Here is a 17,989-nt window from a genome sequence, read left to right on the forward strand (position 1 = left end):
AACTCTTCAGATTTACTCTTGCCTTTCTTTTGCACAGTTCAGAAACAGATTTCATAGGATCTCTGAGATATACCTTCACGAATATAATAAAAGAGAAATTGTACTAATTCTACAATTCCAATATTCCCAATCCGTTTCTTAAGTAAACAATCTCGAAAATCGTGTATCTACGATACAGTAAAAATTGATTTAACCGACTTTCTTGTCGCTCGAAAACACGAGTGAGATTTCAGTGGTGTAAATTATTGAGAAACAAACAGGATTACGAGGGAAGTGGCGCGCAAGAGGCAGTCGACGGTAATTCGGTCGATTCGCGTAACGCAGAAACGAACACCGTGCCCCCGGGAAAGTTCTATTTCGTTTCCGTGGGAGGAAGTTGTTCGTACGTACTACGAACCGCGTTTCCCCCGTTGTTCGAACCGTCACGATAATTACTTCGTCCACCCGGATACGTCTCGCGGGGAATTCAGATCGAGACATCGACGCGGTGCTCGAATAAGAACGGCGGAGACGGGATCCGGAAACGCGCGAAGGCAGCTGTTGAAACGTAATACTGATAGAAACCGAAATACAGGAACAAAGGGCCGCGTCTTGAAACGGTAATCGAAGTTCGGTAAACCGGGCGGGGTTTGTACCGCGCGTAAGAATCGACGAGCTACGGGACGAAAGTGGAACGAGCCAACAGTAATCTCTACGGGCTGAATGAAAGGGTGGATGACAGTGGGGAAATGACTATAGACGTTGCAAATTGTAATCCTCGGATCAGAAATTTTCCTCACGACGTGGAAAATGGGTAGAGAGATTTTTGTGAGAATAAAATTGAACTTGATCGGATCGATGGGGCTTTCGAAGAGTTCTTGGAAAGTTTCGTACGTCTGATATTATTATATCGGTAGTTCGAAAGTTTATAGTTTCCCCGTTCAACTACGTTCTTTGAATAAAATGAAAGTTTGATAAACGAAAGGCAGTTTGGACGCAACGGGAAGAAAACAAAGCCCGGCGGAGGTCAAATTCAGGGAGTCCCGGGCACGAAACTCCCGGACCAGGTTTCAATTTAGAGCTCAACGAGCCGGATGGAGCACGGGGCCAGAGAAGGATAGTCAATTAAATTGTTGGTCGGTGTAAACCAACGGGACCGGCGGCGTACGTAGAGATCAAAACGGAAATGGAACCATGGCGAAAAGGGTAGAGATACCCGGAACGCTGAAACTGATGTTCTGATACACGAGTTCCCTCTATCTGGCCAGTCAAGCTGATACGCGAGAGAACCTGAAATTCGACGACCCGGGAGTTAGAAGTGCAAGCAGAAGAGTTAACGACTGGATTCACCCTCGTTTCTCTGGCGAAAGGGGATCGATGGAGCGTGTCAGTAGTGCAAGGGTCAGACGTTCCTTCGAGCAAAAGAGGCTGTTTAAAATACATAAATTTACTATCTGGCGCGTTAAAGTCGAAAATAAATTACACTAGAACGGTCCATACTAATTTTTCATAACTTTGTTTCGGTGGGACAAAATTTCTGGACATGGAATTTTGGAACCTGGAATGATTTTCGCGGACCTTTTGATGGTCCATGTTTGAACTTTTTTTTCAATTCGAAAATGAAACACTGTCTTTAATAGAAAATTAAAAAATTATGCATTTAAGGGTCAACACTAAACCTATTACGATCGGTCGAACGACGTATTAAAAATAGTCAAATTTTGCACGCGTGTAGTTCCGAAACTACTAGTGCTTTATCAATAATTGAACCGCCGTTAGAAGCGGTAAGGCTTCCCCTTTAAATTGACTTTCGGTTTTTGTCGATCGGACTTTCCGTTTAGGAGATATCGTAATTTTTTTAATTCCGCTGCCCACGCGCTTGGAAAGGCCTATTAACGCGTATTAAAAATACTAAAACTTTAGACGCGTGCAGTTCCGAAACTACTAGTGCTTTATCCATTTTTGAACCACTGTTAGCAGCGGTAAACCTTCCTCTTTAAAATGGCTTTTCGTTTTTGACGATCCGACTTTCCGTTTCGGAGATATCGCAATTTATGTAAAAGGTAATTTTTTTAATTCGACTATCTCTGTCTTCGTTCAGCGGAGTCGGACCTCCTTGTCGCACGTGCGTGGCGCTGACCTACTCCGCGTACGTGACTGTCGTGACCCAGTTCCGTAGTATTTCCAAGAATTTACTACGCGCTACTACTTACGCGCGCGCGGTCATTCACCTCGCGTCAATGAAACGTAAACAAACGCTTCCGGGTCTCGTATCTCCGGAACTAATAAAGCTATCCACTCGTACAAACGCTCATTTTAAAGGGCAATTCATCCCCCATCATATGAACCTACAAACTATTCTAATTTATTCCGCCTTCCATGTTTATTTTCACATCTACTTTGACATTATGTACCCAAATGAGTTTCAGCAACGAACTACGATTCACGAGACCTCTGGAAGTCTAAATCGGCTACATATTTGCCTTCGAAGCATCCTCCAAGTATATTAACCCTTTGCACTCCGAATTAAATCTTGTTACCAGCTGCTCCCAATGCTTTTAAGTGTTTTATTTGAAATTTACGTTAATTAAAAAATATTGTATTTTGTAATTTTTAAGTGTATATCTCTTTGGTTTGGACTTGAAAAAATGTCGAGTCACATTCGACATAGGAGTGCAGATGGTTAACGCTAACAAACAAACGTGTGATCCGATAATTAATTTCACTATGCACCCAAAGAAGTTTGATCAATTCCTATCGATTATACGACTAGTACGCGATACAACTGCACTGTAAATTGTACATTCAATTGAAAATTAATCTAAATAGTTGGGAATAGATTGGCTTCGTAAAAGAAATCGATCTGTAATGGTAGGAATGGATATACACAGAGTGTCGACAGGTTTAGTGTTAAAAAGCGACCATGCAGGAGTGCAGTAGTCCTTTCTTGGTTTCTCCCATGCGATCCTGCAGCTGCAATCCAATTAATCGACGAATCCCCTCTCCCCCACGCTTATTCGTACGTATAATGCAGCGGCCGCGCGAAGAGCGATGCGCTTTCAGGCAGAAACGAGGCCGATCCGCGCATATTACCGCTGCAATATGCATCCCCTGGAACCGTACGTTTCGTGTGGCGACGGATTCATCCTGTTCCGCCAATCCGCCAATGGCTCGTCTTTGATACGAGCACGATGGAAAAAAAACTGCGCCCCAGGGAACCGTGCGGAGGGGACGGGGAGGTAACCCGCGCGGATGCATTTGTAATAATTACGCCGGACGGACGTTGTTTTGCCGCCCCGTATAATCCGGAAATGTTTCGACGTTGCGCAATGGGCTCCGGTTAATTGGCACTTTTTATTAAATTCTACTTTACGTTGCACGGAGTTCGTCCCGGGGAAAGACTCTCCTTTCTCTTTAATTAGTTGCTTACTGTCGCGTCGATCGACTTATTTGCGACTCGTTAGAAATCGCTCGATCCCTGTTTTCAAGTATTTTGAATTTATTCGAATTGACACTTTTTTACTGCCACGTCGTATATGAGTGACAAGACCTTCCCACTATGGAACTAAAACAATTCGTTTTGAAATTGAAATGTTAAATAAATTTTAATAGAACGAAGTTATGCAGTTTAGAATTGTTTGAAATCGAAATTTTGGTCTCGTAAAAGATTGTACAATCTTGCTTGGTTCGACAGTGATTTTCGTTGCAATTTTATTTAGTAACAAAGAAGACATATAGATGGTCTTATAATAATCTTCGAACAATGATTTTGTGCCGCGTTTTCCGCGATGAAAAGTGGAAATCGAGCCCCCGTGGGAGGAAAAGGATAAATAGAGACGCATCGAGTGAAATTTACGGGCTGGTTTCCGGCAACGCGGAAAATCGCGCGAGGAGTTTCGCCGCTAATTGGAACGAACGCGCGAAACCGGACATCGGTGGATTCCTCGTAGGAATTTCGAGGCTGCGAAATAAAAACGGATATCGAGATTACGCGACAGGGCGCGAGAATCGCTGTACCATCGAGAGTTTACAATCAATTTAACGGTTTTACGAGCGTCGCGTAATGGGAAATGTTCGCGCGCGAAATCCCGGTGATCCGGTCGATTGTCTGCCGGATAAAAAGGAGCAGGTTGTGTTTTACGCCGCGATGGAATTTTTGAGACAAAGCCTGGCGCGCGTATCGGTTGTTCCGTGACGATTTACGGTTCGTCGAGGATCAGCCCCGTGTCGCAGACGCGTCTGAATTTTATTCCGCGACCCGTGGATCGCATTAGGTTTTAAAATAAAACCTTCGTGATAATTTTCGATTCGCAACCGGTTGTTAGAACGAACACCGCGTCGAAAGGCTCGAAAAAAATACGATAGGAACTTCTCCCTGGGCCAATCAATTCTGCTTTTTCATCGAGTTTACCATCGCGGCGAACGAAGTCGAAAGCAAATTCAGAAATCGATACGAAAAAACACACGAGGTTGCAATTCCCTGTTATCCCGACCGATACTCTCGCGTTTACATGCAGTTTACGAATTAAAAGAATTTAAAGAAAAAACGAACGAAAAATCTAAACGCTCGAACAAACACGACCGTACTATAAATATTTTTTAAGGGGTGAAACTACACCACGAGGAAGCTGTTTTCGGCGGAGAATAATTCCGTTTTATTTTATCTGGCGTCCGGAGAGTTCGTTATCCGTATCGGTCCAATCGGAGTGCAGTGTCGATGCAAGGAAACGAAGCTTTATTTGGAAACAGGTTGAAGAGAACAAGGGGTTACGGGGTTGGATTGGACAGCAATACGTGTGGCGGTTGTCCTCATCTTTCATCGCGGGGGCGGAAGGTTGCTCCTCGAGGAGAGAGGTCAAAAGACGAGGCGTGAAATAGAAAGCTTGCGTTGAAAGCTGTCGCCGGAAAATAGATACAGGGTCGACCATACGCGAAGCTGGTGTATTCCTTCTTTCGTTCTCCGCCCCCTTTGATCCTTCGTTTCCTTTTACCTGCGTTTCACGAATCGCTGGACCCCCATTCCATCGTCTTTCGTCTTTCGTTTTTTCCTCTATCTCAGGATCGTTATTTTCTATTTAACCCATTTGCAAAACTGTGGCCCTCGAATATGTAGATTTCCTTTTACTTGCTCGTTCGAGATTCATATTTAACACTAGATTTACCTAGATACCTTTCATGTCGACGATTACCTTAAAATACGATTTTTCTTTTAATCAGAATATGTATTCATGCCATTGCATCGATCAAATTCAACACAAGTTGTTAAAAAATAATATTTATGGAACCAGACATCCGTCAAATTGATGGTTTCCGTAAATCTAGTGTTAAATAAGAATTTCGCCCGTCCACGATCTAAACACACATCGCGCTATCTCCAGCAGTTCTTACACGTTCGCGTAAATTCTCCGCGCTCGTAATCTTCGTCTGATGGACACGGGATTTGGCAAAGCTCCGCGCAAAGAAATCTGAAGGGATTAAATCTGGTGATTTAACTACGCTTTGTCTCTTCGCGTCGCGAGACATTTCGGGGCGAAATTAAAACACGTGAAACGGAAACTTTATTTTTTATCCGAGCATCGATACGATATTTAAGTTTCAATTTATTAACCCTTCTTACGAAACAAACAGAACCAAAGAAACATACCTTTAAAACAATAATATCGTCGTGTTTAAAACATTCAAAGGATCGAACGATTAATAGAATATAATTTCCAAAAAAAAAAGATTTTTCGTGTCGTTTCGAGAATTCTATTTCTCCCGTGTTCCCGTTTCGTCGACCCGCCAGATCGTCGCGATGCACGATCAAATATTGCACGACGGGTAGCTGTTTTTTTTTTCTTTCGGTATCGGTTAACAGCGGATCGTTCGGTGTCCCGTAATCCGCGCGAGATTTATCGCGCTAATGCATCGGTGATTCTTACGTATAAAGGGCAGCTAAATCAAAACCCGCTTAAGGAACTCAACGGTTCGGGCAACGTGCCATCGAAACGAAAATTACGATGGCCCGCGCCCGCGAAACTTGCTCTCCAAGATAAATATCGAGAGCGAAACCGTGCGATAACGATTCCTTCGATCGACCCGCGAACCGTTAATTAATAGCGAAGCGTACGTAATAAAACTGACAAACTATCGCTGATCGAGCGCGATATTTTCCGTCAACAGACCGCCCGGAAAGCGAAATAATATATTACATGAGTTTCGAAAACGATCGGAAATTTTGTGCTCGACGAAAGCTACCTTTCCAACTGCTTTAATAGACGTATTCGAAATTAAACCTATTTGCAGCGGGTTATTTGGCCTGGAAAGTTGGACGTGCTTGTTATGAAAGCTCGATCTTCAAGCTCCCATAATTTCATTGATATTCATTGGAATTTGACGAGCAAATTTAAAAGTTTGAACTTTCTACTTTGTGCCCTTAGATGAGTGTGTCAATTTGTGCAAATTTCTTGATATTTATCGAGCACAGATACACAACAATTTTTACGAATGTATACTATCAAAAGATATAATCATTCTTAGTCCAAGCTTGTCGAAAAAGCATGATTTTTCCAAGTGTTTTTAGCGTCGTTTAAAACGAAAGTAATAACGTTCCTATCGACGATTCTTCCCGAATATCAAAACGTGGTATCAAGCTTTTTCGAACATCGAGATTCCATCCCTAAATTTGCCATCCCTATCCCTGATCGAGACAAACGGCGCGAGGATTTTTTACGCCCGCCGTTGCGTATGAAAAATAGTTTACCGCGTTAAAAATATTCGGTCCACGGGGCGAGAGATCCGCCCGAAGCTCGTTGATTTAGGATGGATCGATACCCGGTGAATCGTCTCCACCGAAAGTGGTTTCGGCGGGGAAAATAAAAACGACAGTACGCCAAGGACCCCGCGAACGTGTATCGATTTATTTACCATTTACTCGGTACCGATACTCGAGATTCAAGATATCCCGGTGTCTTTGACGTTAAAATGTCGCCGGGGGTCGCTTTACGCTTTTAAATTCCCGTGTTTTATACTTATTTTACCTACTTCTCGTATACCCCGTTTTACGATCGTTCGGGACACTCGGTATTTCCCTGAAACGTCTCGCCAAACATTTAACATACCAGACTGGCGCGCTTCAAAAGCACGACCGTGAAATATTTATTAAAAAAAGTCTAACGATCCATATTTCTAGCTTCAAGGGTTGTCTGTTCTTTGACCCCTTAACGTACGAGTTAATGTAATTTTTCAAATGTATACTATTTAATTTTGTTCAAATTTCTGCGTGCAAGGAATGGTCACGATGTAAGAATGTAAACATGTGTCGATTTTAATATGTATAAGACTTAATGAGGAATTGTAACGAGTCAGACACGTTATTACACGGCAAGTGTAATTTTACTATTGTTACGTTTGATCCTGTCTGATTGAATTCTCTTTTGTTGTACAGGTGCGATGAGCTAATGACGTAACCGGAAACACGAGGCCCTGAAACCTTGGCCTCGAGTTATCCCCGTGGCCCCGAAACGCTTAATCACGAGTGACGTCCGTCACGACGACATGTCGTTCCTGTTGATTCGAGGCGGCCGGAAGGGGCCCATCATCTGCTTCGTCGGGATCCTTCTGATCTTCGCCCTCTACCAGCTGGGCATCATCTGCGGATCCATGAAGTACGTGCCCACCGCCGTGATGGTCGCCAAAGAGGTGAGCATCCATCCTTTCGAACAATTTTATTCACGTATCCCAAATAAAAATTCAAGCTTTCAACCCTTTGCACTTAACATATTATTGTTTTAAAGTGGGACAAAATGCATAAGCAAAGAATGTAAACAAAGATATGTTTGCTTGGAGTGTTTACTATCTGTTTCGTAAGAATGTGTGCTTAGTAGTGGGTGATCGAAGAATAGTGAAAAGGGTTAAATATAAAATATAAGCATAGATACGAATGAGCATTGATAGGTATATCAAGGCTTCTAACCCTCTCTGAGGAAACGATATTATTGTTTTAAAGTGGGACAAAATGCATAAGTAAAGAATGTAAACAAAGATATGTTTGCTTGGAGTGTTTACTATCTGTTTCGTAAGAATGTGTGCTTAGTAGTGGGTGATCGAAGAATAGTGCAAAGGGTTAAATATAAAATATAAGCATAGATGCGAATACACAAGCATGGCTGGACGTTTGCAAAAAAAATCGGTGTTTGTCAGGGGAATTTAACCCCGGGCCAGTTTTATCGCGCTATTAATTCGACCACTGTAGATCAGAATTTTTCCCTCCCCCTGCCCGCGATGAGCTATTTGTACGCGAACGCCGAGCTTCGGAACAAACTACAACTAGTTTCCCCGCCCCGGGCGACAGTCCGTGAACGAAAGGGGTGAGAATAAGTTATTAATGCCCGGCACGGTCGCGAGATGAAAATAGTTTCCTAATTTAAGGGTGTGATTTAAAATCTCGACGCGTCCAGCGACGATTTACTCGGCCCTGTCGCGAGCGTTTTATCGAGCCAGTTATTTACGAATCTACCGATTTAAAACTGGGGGTTTTTAGAAACAAGGAATTGAATAATTAGACCACCCCTCACCCTACCGGTGCACTCAGGTGGTTTGTCGATAGACTGTGGAAGTTTATGCATTTGAATACTTAAAGTAAGAGTCGAGTTATTGTATTTGGGAGACCACCCTTTACGAAGCTCCCATTTCATTAATTCTAAAAAATATTAATTTGCATAAAGATTCTCACTCTGTTCACACGATTAAACTTATAATTATTTAATATATGTGAACGTAATTATTTGAGAATTTATCCAATTCTCTGTTAGTTCATTATTTTTTAAATTCCTTAAGGGAAAATCAACGTTAAGTAAAATAATTCAGTTGAGATTGAGCGTCCACTTAAGGGTTGAATATAACAGTATCCTCAGGATCAAAATCGAGTCCCTTTAAAGCCAGATTTTCAATGTGCGTTTGTCGATAGTTTCCTCTTAATAGATTTAATTTAAAAAAAAACGAAGTCACTGCTTTGGTCGATTTCTGAAATAAAAAATCCAGCTTGGATACCATGAAACGACTGTTAATGACTGCCATACCACCCATATATGGAGCTAGAAAAATTCATTCTCAAGTGGAAATGTCTCATCAAGTTGAGTTGATTTGTGGATTCTAGCAAGCTGACAAAAATAAGTACCGTAAAAAATTGTTGAAATTAAAATTTTGGTCCTGCAGAATATTGTACTGTTTTGATCTAATACTTTGTTACTGGAACGCGTGAGAGAACACTCTTATTGGACAACTCGATCGCCAAAGCGTAGTTCCAACTGTGTCTCGCGAGTTTCCCGGTAAAATTTCAATGGCGATCCGTACGGAATTAGGCGAGACGCAATTAAAGCAACGCCCGAGCAAACCGGGCGCTTTATCGCGCGAACAAACTCCCCCAGTTGTTCCCTTTCTACTTATTCCCTTGTCCGACCATCCTCAACGTCGACGGCGACAATTAAGTTTGCGAAAGTTTTTATCCGCTTGCTTTATTTGTTGGAAAATTCCATTATGATTCAGTGACGTCGGACGAAGCTCGTATAAAGTTCCTTATCGCCGGTTCAGAAACTTTCCCCTCGGCATCCTTTCGCGGGGCACTTCCTTCTTTTTCGACGCCCGGGGGGATGGGGATACCTTAATCTCTGCGTGTAGAAGGCGTTCTATGGGCGTCGGAGATGTTTAAGATTCAACAAACTGGAAAAAAACATCGACACACTTCGACCAAAGTTCCCTCGTTGCGCCTCGGAATCGTTTACTATAAATTAAGATTGTCAGAATCGAGCCTCGAATGATGAAATCACGTGTGTAATTCGTCAAACACAGCTATGCGTACGAGAACGAGGCAGCTTTTTAACTCTAGAACTACCAAAGCAGACAAAATTACCCATTTGTAATTTCTAATAAAACTTGTCAAAAATTTATTGAATTTTTGAAAATTTATCGTAATTTTCTATAAGAGAATGAATATACATTTATTTCCATTGCATCATATATTTTATCATGTATCTATCGTTTTAATTTCTTTGGTACAAATAAATTCACTATAATTGTCCTTTTATTCTTTCTGCGAGTAGTTTATGAATGCAACTGTTCCTTCGTTACGCCACAGAATCGACGATAAAATTATTTACCATAAATTAAAATTGTCAGAATCGATTCTCGAAAGATGAAATCACGAGGCAGTTTTTAAATCAACAACAAACTCCATCCTTTTACTCTTTCCGCGAGCAATTTATAAATATAAGTACCGTTTAAAAGCACGATAGACATCGTACATGGAATTTCGAAACTCGATTGCTCGGACAACCGAGGCCAAAAAATAATTTTTGCTGTTTATACCGAGCTAACTTTGATCTTCGTGAAAATCAGAAAAGTTTTAATCGCATCCCCCCCCCAGCCCGCCATTGTGGAGACGATTAATTACCGCGGACGAGAGACACGATGACGAGACGGGAGATCGATCCAGCGAGAAGTCGAGGAACGCGAAGAGGAAACAAAACAGAGACACCGTCGACGATGCATTTTAATTTCACGTCGTTGTCCAAGCTTCGACAGCCCCACGCGTCTCTATGCATAGCTTATGAGAACAATCACGGGGACTCTTGCCGGAAACTCGTTCCGTGTGCGCGGGGGACCGAGGAATTTCTTCGAGAACTTTGAAATTGGATTTTTGTTCCTCGGGATTAGCCGCGAATGGATAGGCATCGCCTTGAGTCGGATATTTCAGTTATCGTTCTCGTTCTCGAGCGTTACTCTCGATAAAAATGGTCGATCTTTCATCGAAACGGACCGGGTACGTCTGTCTCGAGGCTTTAAATCGGGAATCGGAGAAGAAAATTGCTCCGCGATCGGATCGCGACACGGATTTATCCGACCAATTGCTTTGTCATAATTGCGGGGTCTTAACTTTCGAGCGACCTTAGATTCGCCTCCGTGACCGATTAATCGACCCTGGTTATCGGCGCGAAACTTCCCCCCCTCGCCCGTGACTTTTACGCCTCCGGAGTGATCGATGAGACGCGAGGACGCGTCCCCTCGATTTAATGGACGGTTAGCGTGGTTGGGAAAGCTCTCTGAAAATGTTCAGCCACCGACTCTTTCTTAATTCGTTTCTTTCGGACCCATCCTGTTCGATTACTTAATATCTCCAGGGATGAGACACCGTAATTAGACGTGGACTCGAGTTTAACCCTTCTGGTCCCAAATTAGATGTCGAATAATTTGACTTGTGCATCGCAGAAAACCCTTTGATCCATATTTTTATATTAGAAGATCCTCTAAAAGAGCTTGTAAGCAGAAGTTTGTTCCCTGTACACGCAACAATTTCTAACGTAGCGTTCGATGATAATTTAGACGGTAATCTCTTAAAAGGTTCCCTGGAAGTTTCGTTAAAATTGAAGAGCACTTCCGGTGGATATTCCTCCGTCCGTAATTCCCGGCGTAAAGGTCTCGAGTAGTCCAAAGAACAAACGACGGAGTCTTGAGGGGGAAAATGGCAAGAGAAATATTACGTTTACGACGATAAGATCTATTTTTCTTCCGAGAATTTCATCGCTTTCTCGTTTCTCTTCCGTCGCGATAGTGGCAGCGATGGAAAACAGATGTGCCCCGATCCTTGGGATGATGGAGAACGTCATTTATTAATGTCCACCGACCGGACAAAACGGAGCCTCTACCCTACGACGATAATTCGAAAATCGTATAAAATCGTCTCAATTATAAAGACCCGATTATGAAAGTCCCACGCGAGATTACAATTTTCTCCGTTCGTTGACCGTTTGGAGCAGATAGAATCGTAGGTGTCCCAGCAGGCGCTTGGACGCCAGGATATTGGGAATCGGTCGAGCGCTTGCGAGGGAAACGGTCCCTCTGGCGGCAACCGCGGGAAGCGATGGTCAAACAGGAGACAAGACGACACGCGTGAATACGTGCAAGCTCGAAACACGGGGCCTGTATTTGCCCAGGTTCCCGTCGACAACGCGCGGGCGGAAGAGAAACGAGTTTCTGTCGCGTTCGCCCCTTCGAGCAACATAAATCGCGTCGGTTGATTTTCACGCGTACTTTTCTCCGCGCGTTTCTGACTAAAAGCAAAAGAGCACGAGGAGGTAGCCACCACGAGCAACGAAGCCAACCCCCGTCGCGTTACATGTTGGAATGCTAATTGCGAAATGTATTTTTTGTTTTCATCCCCCCTCCGCGACGTCTACCCCGACAATGCCGCTTTTATTCCCGAAACGAGGGCTCGTTTCGCGCCTCTTGCAGCCGAAAAGAAGCGCGCGTCGAAGTTTCAAACTCGATCGCGATTAATTAATTGCGCGCGGTCCGAGGGCTCGATCGTCGCATAAATAAAGCATCAGGGCCCGCTAATTAGAACGTTAATTACCGGTTTTTATTAGGATTCCCGCGGCATAAATCGCGGGCGTAGAATTTCAGCCGACCCGGGTTTATTCGCCCCGCGCGCAAGGGCCACAAAGGAATAAAAAAAAAAAAAAAAAAAAACAGCGGCAGACACGGAGAGGCGTGCATTATTTTCACGCGTAAAAAAATGCTAATTACGAGACGTATTTTTTTTTACAGCGGCTGTGTTGTCCCGAACGTCGCACGCGCGTTTAATTTCTCTGCCTCTTCGCGCTGAAAGTTCCCCACTTTTTCCCCGTCGCGGTTGAACAGAAACAAAACCGGAAATGTTTTTGCGTTTCTGTCTTATTAGACGTCTTTTATTTATACGAATCTCTCCCTGAAAAATTATAAATATTGTAATTCCACTGATTCGATTATTTGGGGGTCCTTGTGGTCCAGCGCTTGCGAGAAGAACATTCCCTCTGGCGGCCAAAAGCAAATATAAACTTATGAAAAAGATACAAATCCACGATGGAGTGTACATGTATCTGTTTCTGGCTCGAATAAGAACTTTGAACCATGGTGAATGACCTCGACAAATTTGAACATCTAAAGTCTCTATAACATTTTAAATTGAACTCATAACAAGAGTCCCCTAACCCAGACCGACGCGAGTTAAAATTTACATTATACAGAAAATATTGCGGTTTTCAAAGTCATCCCGGGATGAAAATAACAGCAAAGGGTTCCACGGTTTCTTTTGCGGTTGAAATCGCGAGAACCATAGGCAATAATTCAATTTAAATTTACCCGAGCGTATAAACTAAACGCGAAACAGCGGGGGAGAGAGCAAAATGAGAAAAGAAAGTCGATTCTAAGAAACCTAGCGAAACGTCGTTCGCAGAAGTTTGTAATTGCTGGGAAGTTGTTCGAACTTCTCTTCGATCGAATCATCGAAAGGTACGCCGCGATCCTAATGTACAAAGTCCAAAGCATTATCGATCCCACCCGGCGCCCTTCGTCCAAGTATTTTCGTCCGAGTTCGTTCGTTAGGCGATATTATAGAACGGAACAGGGCGGAAACTTCTTCGTAATTGAAGTTTAATCAAGACCGGATCGCCACCACGGTGCAAGTTGCCCGTAACGCAGCCTATAATTTTCGAAGAATCGTTCAACAAAATGTTCCAACGCGCGTGGCTGTCGGAAACTTTCGATCCTCGTCAGTGCTTCGCCCAATACCGATTGTCGTTATTAACGAGCGGACAGGGCGGGAGATTTCCCGGATTTTCGTTTCTTTGTCCATTACACCCTTTATAAAACTTTTCCCCGCCGGCAACCCCTTTTGCATATAACGAAATTACAGGGGGGGGGGGGCGAAACTTGCTCGAGTACAAACAGACCGTCGACGTATACGATCCCAACTTTGTTGCGATCGATCTTGTACACTCCGGAACAAAAACACATCTTATAATTTCTCTCGTTTCATTAAACAAATGAATATTTCAAGTGGAGTAAAATGATAGCACGAGTAGCAGATTTGTTCTTTTCAGTTGTCAGGTAAATCGTGGTTAATAATGTGTACCCTGCTGTTCTTCGTGCTTAGTTGATTAAAAAAAACGCAGTAAAGCGTTAAATGATATATTTTCGATTTTCAGAAATACGTGGTAGGCCCGTTCGATCACAAGAGGTACACGTACGATCGTTATATGCCGCTAATATTCATCGGCGGTGTGCCGCGATCGGGCACCACTCTCGTACGCGCCATGCTCGATGCACATCCCGATGTCAGGTGAGTTCCATCCGCGGGACAAATTGCCAATTATCGCCCGATACGATTCCCGGTCGAGTATCATTGATCAATCCCGCGTAAAATACCGGCCATCGAATATCTGGGAAACGCATTCACGAATCGTTCTTTTTTTTTCGGGACAGGTGCGGCCAAGAGACCCGAGTGATCCCGAGGATCCTTCAGATGAGGATGCATTGGCTCAAGTCCGAAAGAGAGAACCTGCGACTATCAGAAGCTGGCATTTCCAAAGAGGTGAGTTCACCTTTGAACCGGTAGATTAAACAACCCCGAAAAGACAAAATTCTACCACGATATTTGCTCGTAGAAACGAGACTCTGTTCCTCTGTCAGCCATATTGTAGCCCCAAATGCAGCTAACTTAATTTTTCATTTGTACTCTTAACACATACATTGCGAAATCCTGTAGGTTATATTTTAATTTATTATGGAATATTTTTCTATTAAACTAAGCCATTCGTAATGTTCTTAATTATATATAAAACGAAAATTAGACGTGGGCACGTGGGCGAGTTCACCTAATCTCTTTTAGAACTCATTTGCTCGACCCAATAGGAGCCATGTTAGCCATGTATTAAACTTGAGGATTTGTAAAAACATTGGTCGAGAACATTCTTTCTGTCGTTGCAGAGACATGTATAATGAATGCTGATCGATGAACTGTAAACTTGATTGTTCGCTTTCAGCAGGGTTTCGCAACGCAGATATCGATCGATCGTAAACATTGACCGCGTATGGAAAGATGACGATATTAACGAAGAAATGAACGATTTGCCCAGGTGATGGACAGCGCGATAGCGGCGTTCTGCCTGGAGATCATCGCGCGACACGCGGAACCAGCTCCGAGGTTGTGCAACAAGGATCCCCTCACTCTCAAGATGGGCTCTTACATTCTCGATCTCTTTCCAAATGCCAAGTTTATCTTCATGATCCGCGACGGCCGTGCCACCGTGCATTCCATTATCTCTAGAAAGGTATGCCCGATCGAAGCTTCGGAGCAGAGAGGCTGCCGCCGCCTGCGCCGCTTTGATGCATGCAAATGTATCCCGCCTCGTTCGCAAATATTAAAACGGGAAGAGAAAAGAACCCGTAAATCCGACGATTCTCTCGAAGGGATCAAAACGAAACACGAATTTGTGGAAATTTATGTAGATATCGACTCCATTTTGCAACTGATGTTAGCTCTATTAGAGACGGATCTCTTAATAATTACGAAGAGATTCAGTATAAATATATTAACGATATATTTTCATTAGATTTATCGAAAGTACGGATCCTTGGATAACCACTGATAATTTCTTACGAAGAGATTCAGCATAAAAATATTAACGATGTATTTTCATTAGATTTATTTCAAGTACGAATCCTTGGAAAACCACTGATATTGTTGTATCGTCTTTCAGGTGACCATAACAGGATTCGATTTGTCGTCCTATCGACAATCGCTGATCAAGTGGAACCACGCGATATCCATAATGTACGGGCAGTGCAAGGAGATAGGGTCGGACAAATGTCTGATGGTTCCTTACGAACAATTGGTGCTGCACCCGCGTCAGTGGATGAAGAAGATCTTGAACTTCCTGGACGTTCCTTGGAACGAGTCTGTCATGCATCACGAGGAGTTCATTAACAAACCGGGCGGCGTGCCACTTAGCAAGTAAGAAAGCAATGAGAAGTTAGAAATTCGAGTTAATTCCATACCTTTGTTAATTAGCGACACAGCATACCCTCAATTATCCTTGCTAATGAGTATTAAATTGCCTCGAATAGACAAGTTTCGTGCACGTAGAAGGCTAATATTCGGCTACATTTTTGGCATTGCAGGGTCGAGAGGTCGTCGGACCAGATCATAAAGCCAGTTAACTTGGAGGCACTGACCAAGTGGGTTGGCCACATTCCGGACGACGTAGTCAGGGAGATGCCTGACATCGCGCCGATGCTTTCTGTCCTCGGCTATGATCCTTATGCTAATCCGCCGATCTATGGAGCGCCGGACAGGCTGGTCAGCGAAAACACGAGACGGTACGTAATTCTTCAATTAACCAAGGAGGACACACGTATAATCATACATTAACAACCGAACTGTCCCTCGTTAAATCCTCTGTACAGAAGCCAGGATCTTCACGTATTAACCAACGTGTTTGTTCTTGCAGGGTGCTGGCGAACGGAGAAGTGTGGGCGGCCAGAGCGCGCCAGTTCTCTCTAGAGAAGCTGATAGAACTGAGCAACGAGGAGGAAACCACCAACACCCCAAACGCGTGACCACGATTAGATCTATCCCTAGACTCGCGGACCTTGAACCTGTACAATTTCTGTAACGTCTAACGACGCCTCCGGAAGCCAGTTCGCAACGGAATGCTAGCCGACGAGCGCCAGAGCGAACGTACTTTCTGTCGTTCGACTGTTCCCGGGCGAACATCGAGGACAGCGGACCGTGACCCAACGAGGAACCAGGGAATACGAAGATCTTTCTAGCTTAAGAGTAAGTCCGGATCGAGCGTACGCGTCAGTGTCTCGATCCACGTGGCAACCTGACGCGACCGCGATAATTGTTAATCTATTCGTCTCTGTCTCTCTGTCGCTGTATATTTTAAACGGTAGACGTGTCACGCGAAATGGGAAACGTGTACATAAAACGGCTTAGTTACTTTACCGTGATTCGACTTTCGGTCTTTCTCTTCGCGCGAACGAAACGCCATGTAACTTGTTCGCAAATCGATTCCGTTTCGTTTCTCCTTTTAATCGTTCGCGACCAAACGGAAATCGTCGGAGACACGATGAACAATTTCTGTACAATTTCGACCAACGGCCAGTGATAGGAACGTAGAATGACGAAGTTACGTGTGAAAACCGTGTACCGTGTGAGACGGACATGCAAGGGTATCGGTGAAAAGAAGGCGGAAGAAGACAAACGAGGCGCGATGGAATCTCCTTTTCCATGATAAAACGCGCTACTCGTTTGCGTATCGTTAACAGCAACGAACAAATATTCGAGATTAACGTGGAGAATGGATCTTTATAGTGTATCATGTATTATGATAAATGACTTTCGTCGTATTCTACATCGGAGTGAAGAGGAGCGATGGCTTTTCGCGTGTGGTACTTGCTGGTCACCAAGCCACAGGAAACCCTTGCGTTCCTTTTGTTCGGTATGTTTCTTTTCTTCTTTTTTTTCTTTTCTTTTCTACGTTTATAAAGTAGACTAGCACCATCAACTATCGAGGATTAGGCTATTGAAATGTAGAACCAGCGAAAGTTTCTTGTTGTACCGTTCGTATTAATATTTATAAGCCGCCGAAAAGTGTGAAAGTGCGCCGGATTGATGTTCGCGGACGAACTGTTTAGTCGATTAATCGTTCCCTCGGTTTGTAATTTACCCGTGTACTTTCGTTATCGTCTATGAATAATGGCGGGCAGCGATGTCCGTCCCGAACAACATTACGACTCCAATGGAACATCGTCGTTCTCGATCGTTACTAGATTTCGTCAACCGGCAATCGATGCAAATACAATTTCGATGTGGCATTACGTCATTCGTGTCAAACATGTTACTGTCTATCGAATTATACAGTTAAATTATTTTAATATTACCAAACCTTGTGCAATATCCTTCCCTTGACCCAATACGAAGAAACTATCTTCTCTGTTTCAATGGTCGCATTGGACATTATCTGAACGAGGTAAGTTCGTCAAGAAATAGTTCATTATCGTCGACGCAACATGGTGATAGATGGTCGCAGATACTTGCAAAAATTCTCTCCGATTGCACTATCATCTACATATGTACAATACGTTCGAATTTCTCAAGAAATAGTTCATTATTCTCGGTACTAAGTCTCGTTCGATCGCAAAAATGTGT

General features: G+C 43.4%; 1 protein-coding gene across 1 annotated transcript in view; it reads left to right on the forward strand.

Annotated features, from left to right (window-relative positions):
- Window positions 1–17,667, forward strand: part of LOC122398279 (protein-tyrosine sulfotransferase) — a 53,583-nt gene extending 35,916 nt beyond the window's left edge. Inside the window, exons 2-8 of the mRNA XM_043397995.1 lie at window positions 7,406–7,659; window positions 13,980–14,113; window positions 14,257–14,365; window positions 14,910–15,104; window positions 15,534–15,787; window positions 15,955–16,152; window positions 16,284–17,667. Of these exons, the coding sequence (XP_043253930.1) occupies window positions 7,516–7,659; window positions 13,980–14,113; window positions 14,257–14,365; window positions 14,910–15,104; window positions 15,534–15,787; window positions 15,955–16,152; window positions 16,284–16,392 (1,143 nt within the window). The 5' untranslated portion in view covers window positions 7,406–7,515 and the 3' untranslated portion in view covers window positions 16,393–17,667. The remainder of the gene's footprint in view (window positions 1–7,405; window positions 7,660–13,979; window positions 14,114–14,256; window positions 14,366–14,909; window positions 15,105–15,533; window positions 15,788–15,954; window positions 16,153–16,283) is intronic.
- Window positions 17,668–17,989: the final 322 nt, after the last annotated feature.

The sequence above is a fragment of the Colletes gigas genome, unplaced genomic scaffold (genome assembly GCF_013123115.1).
Source record: "Colletes gigas isolate AHSC1104 unplaced genomic scaffold, ASM1312311v1 Colletes_gigas_Sc00011, whole genome shotgun sequence".
Classification (NCBI taxonomy): Eukaryota; Metazoa; Arthropoda; class Insecta; order Hymenoptera; family Colletidae; genus Colletes; species Colletes gigas.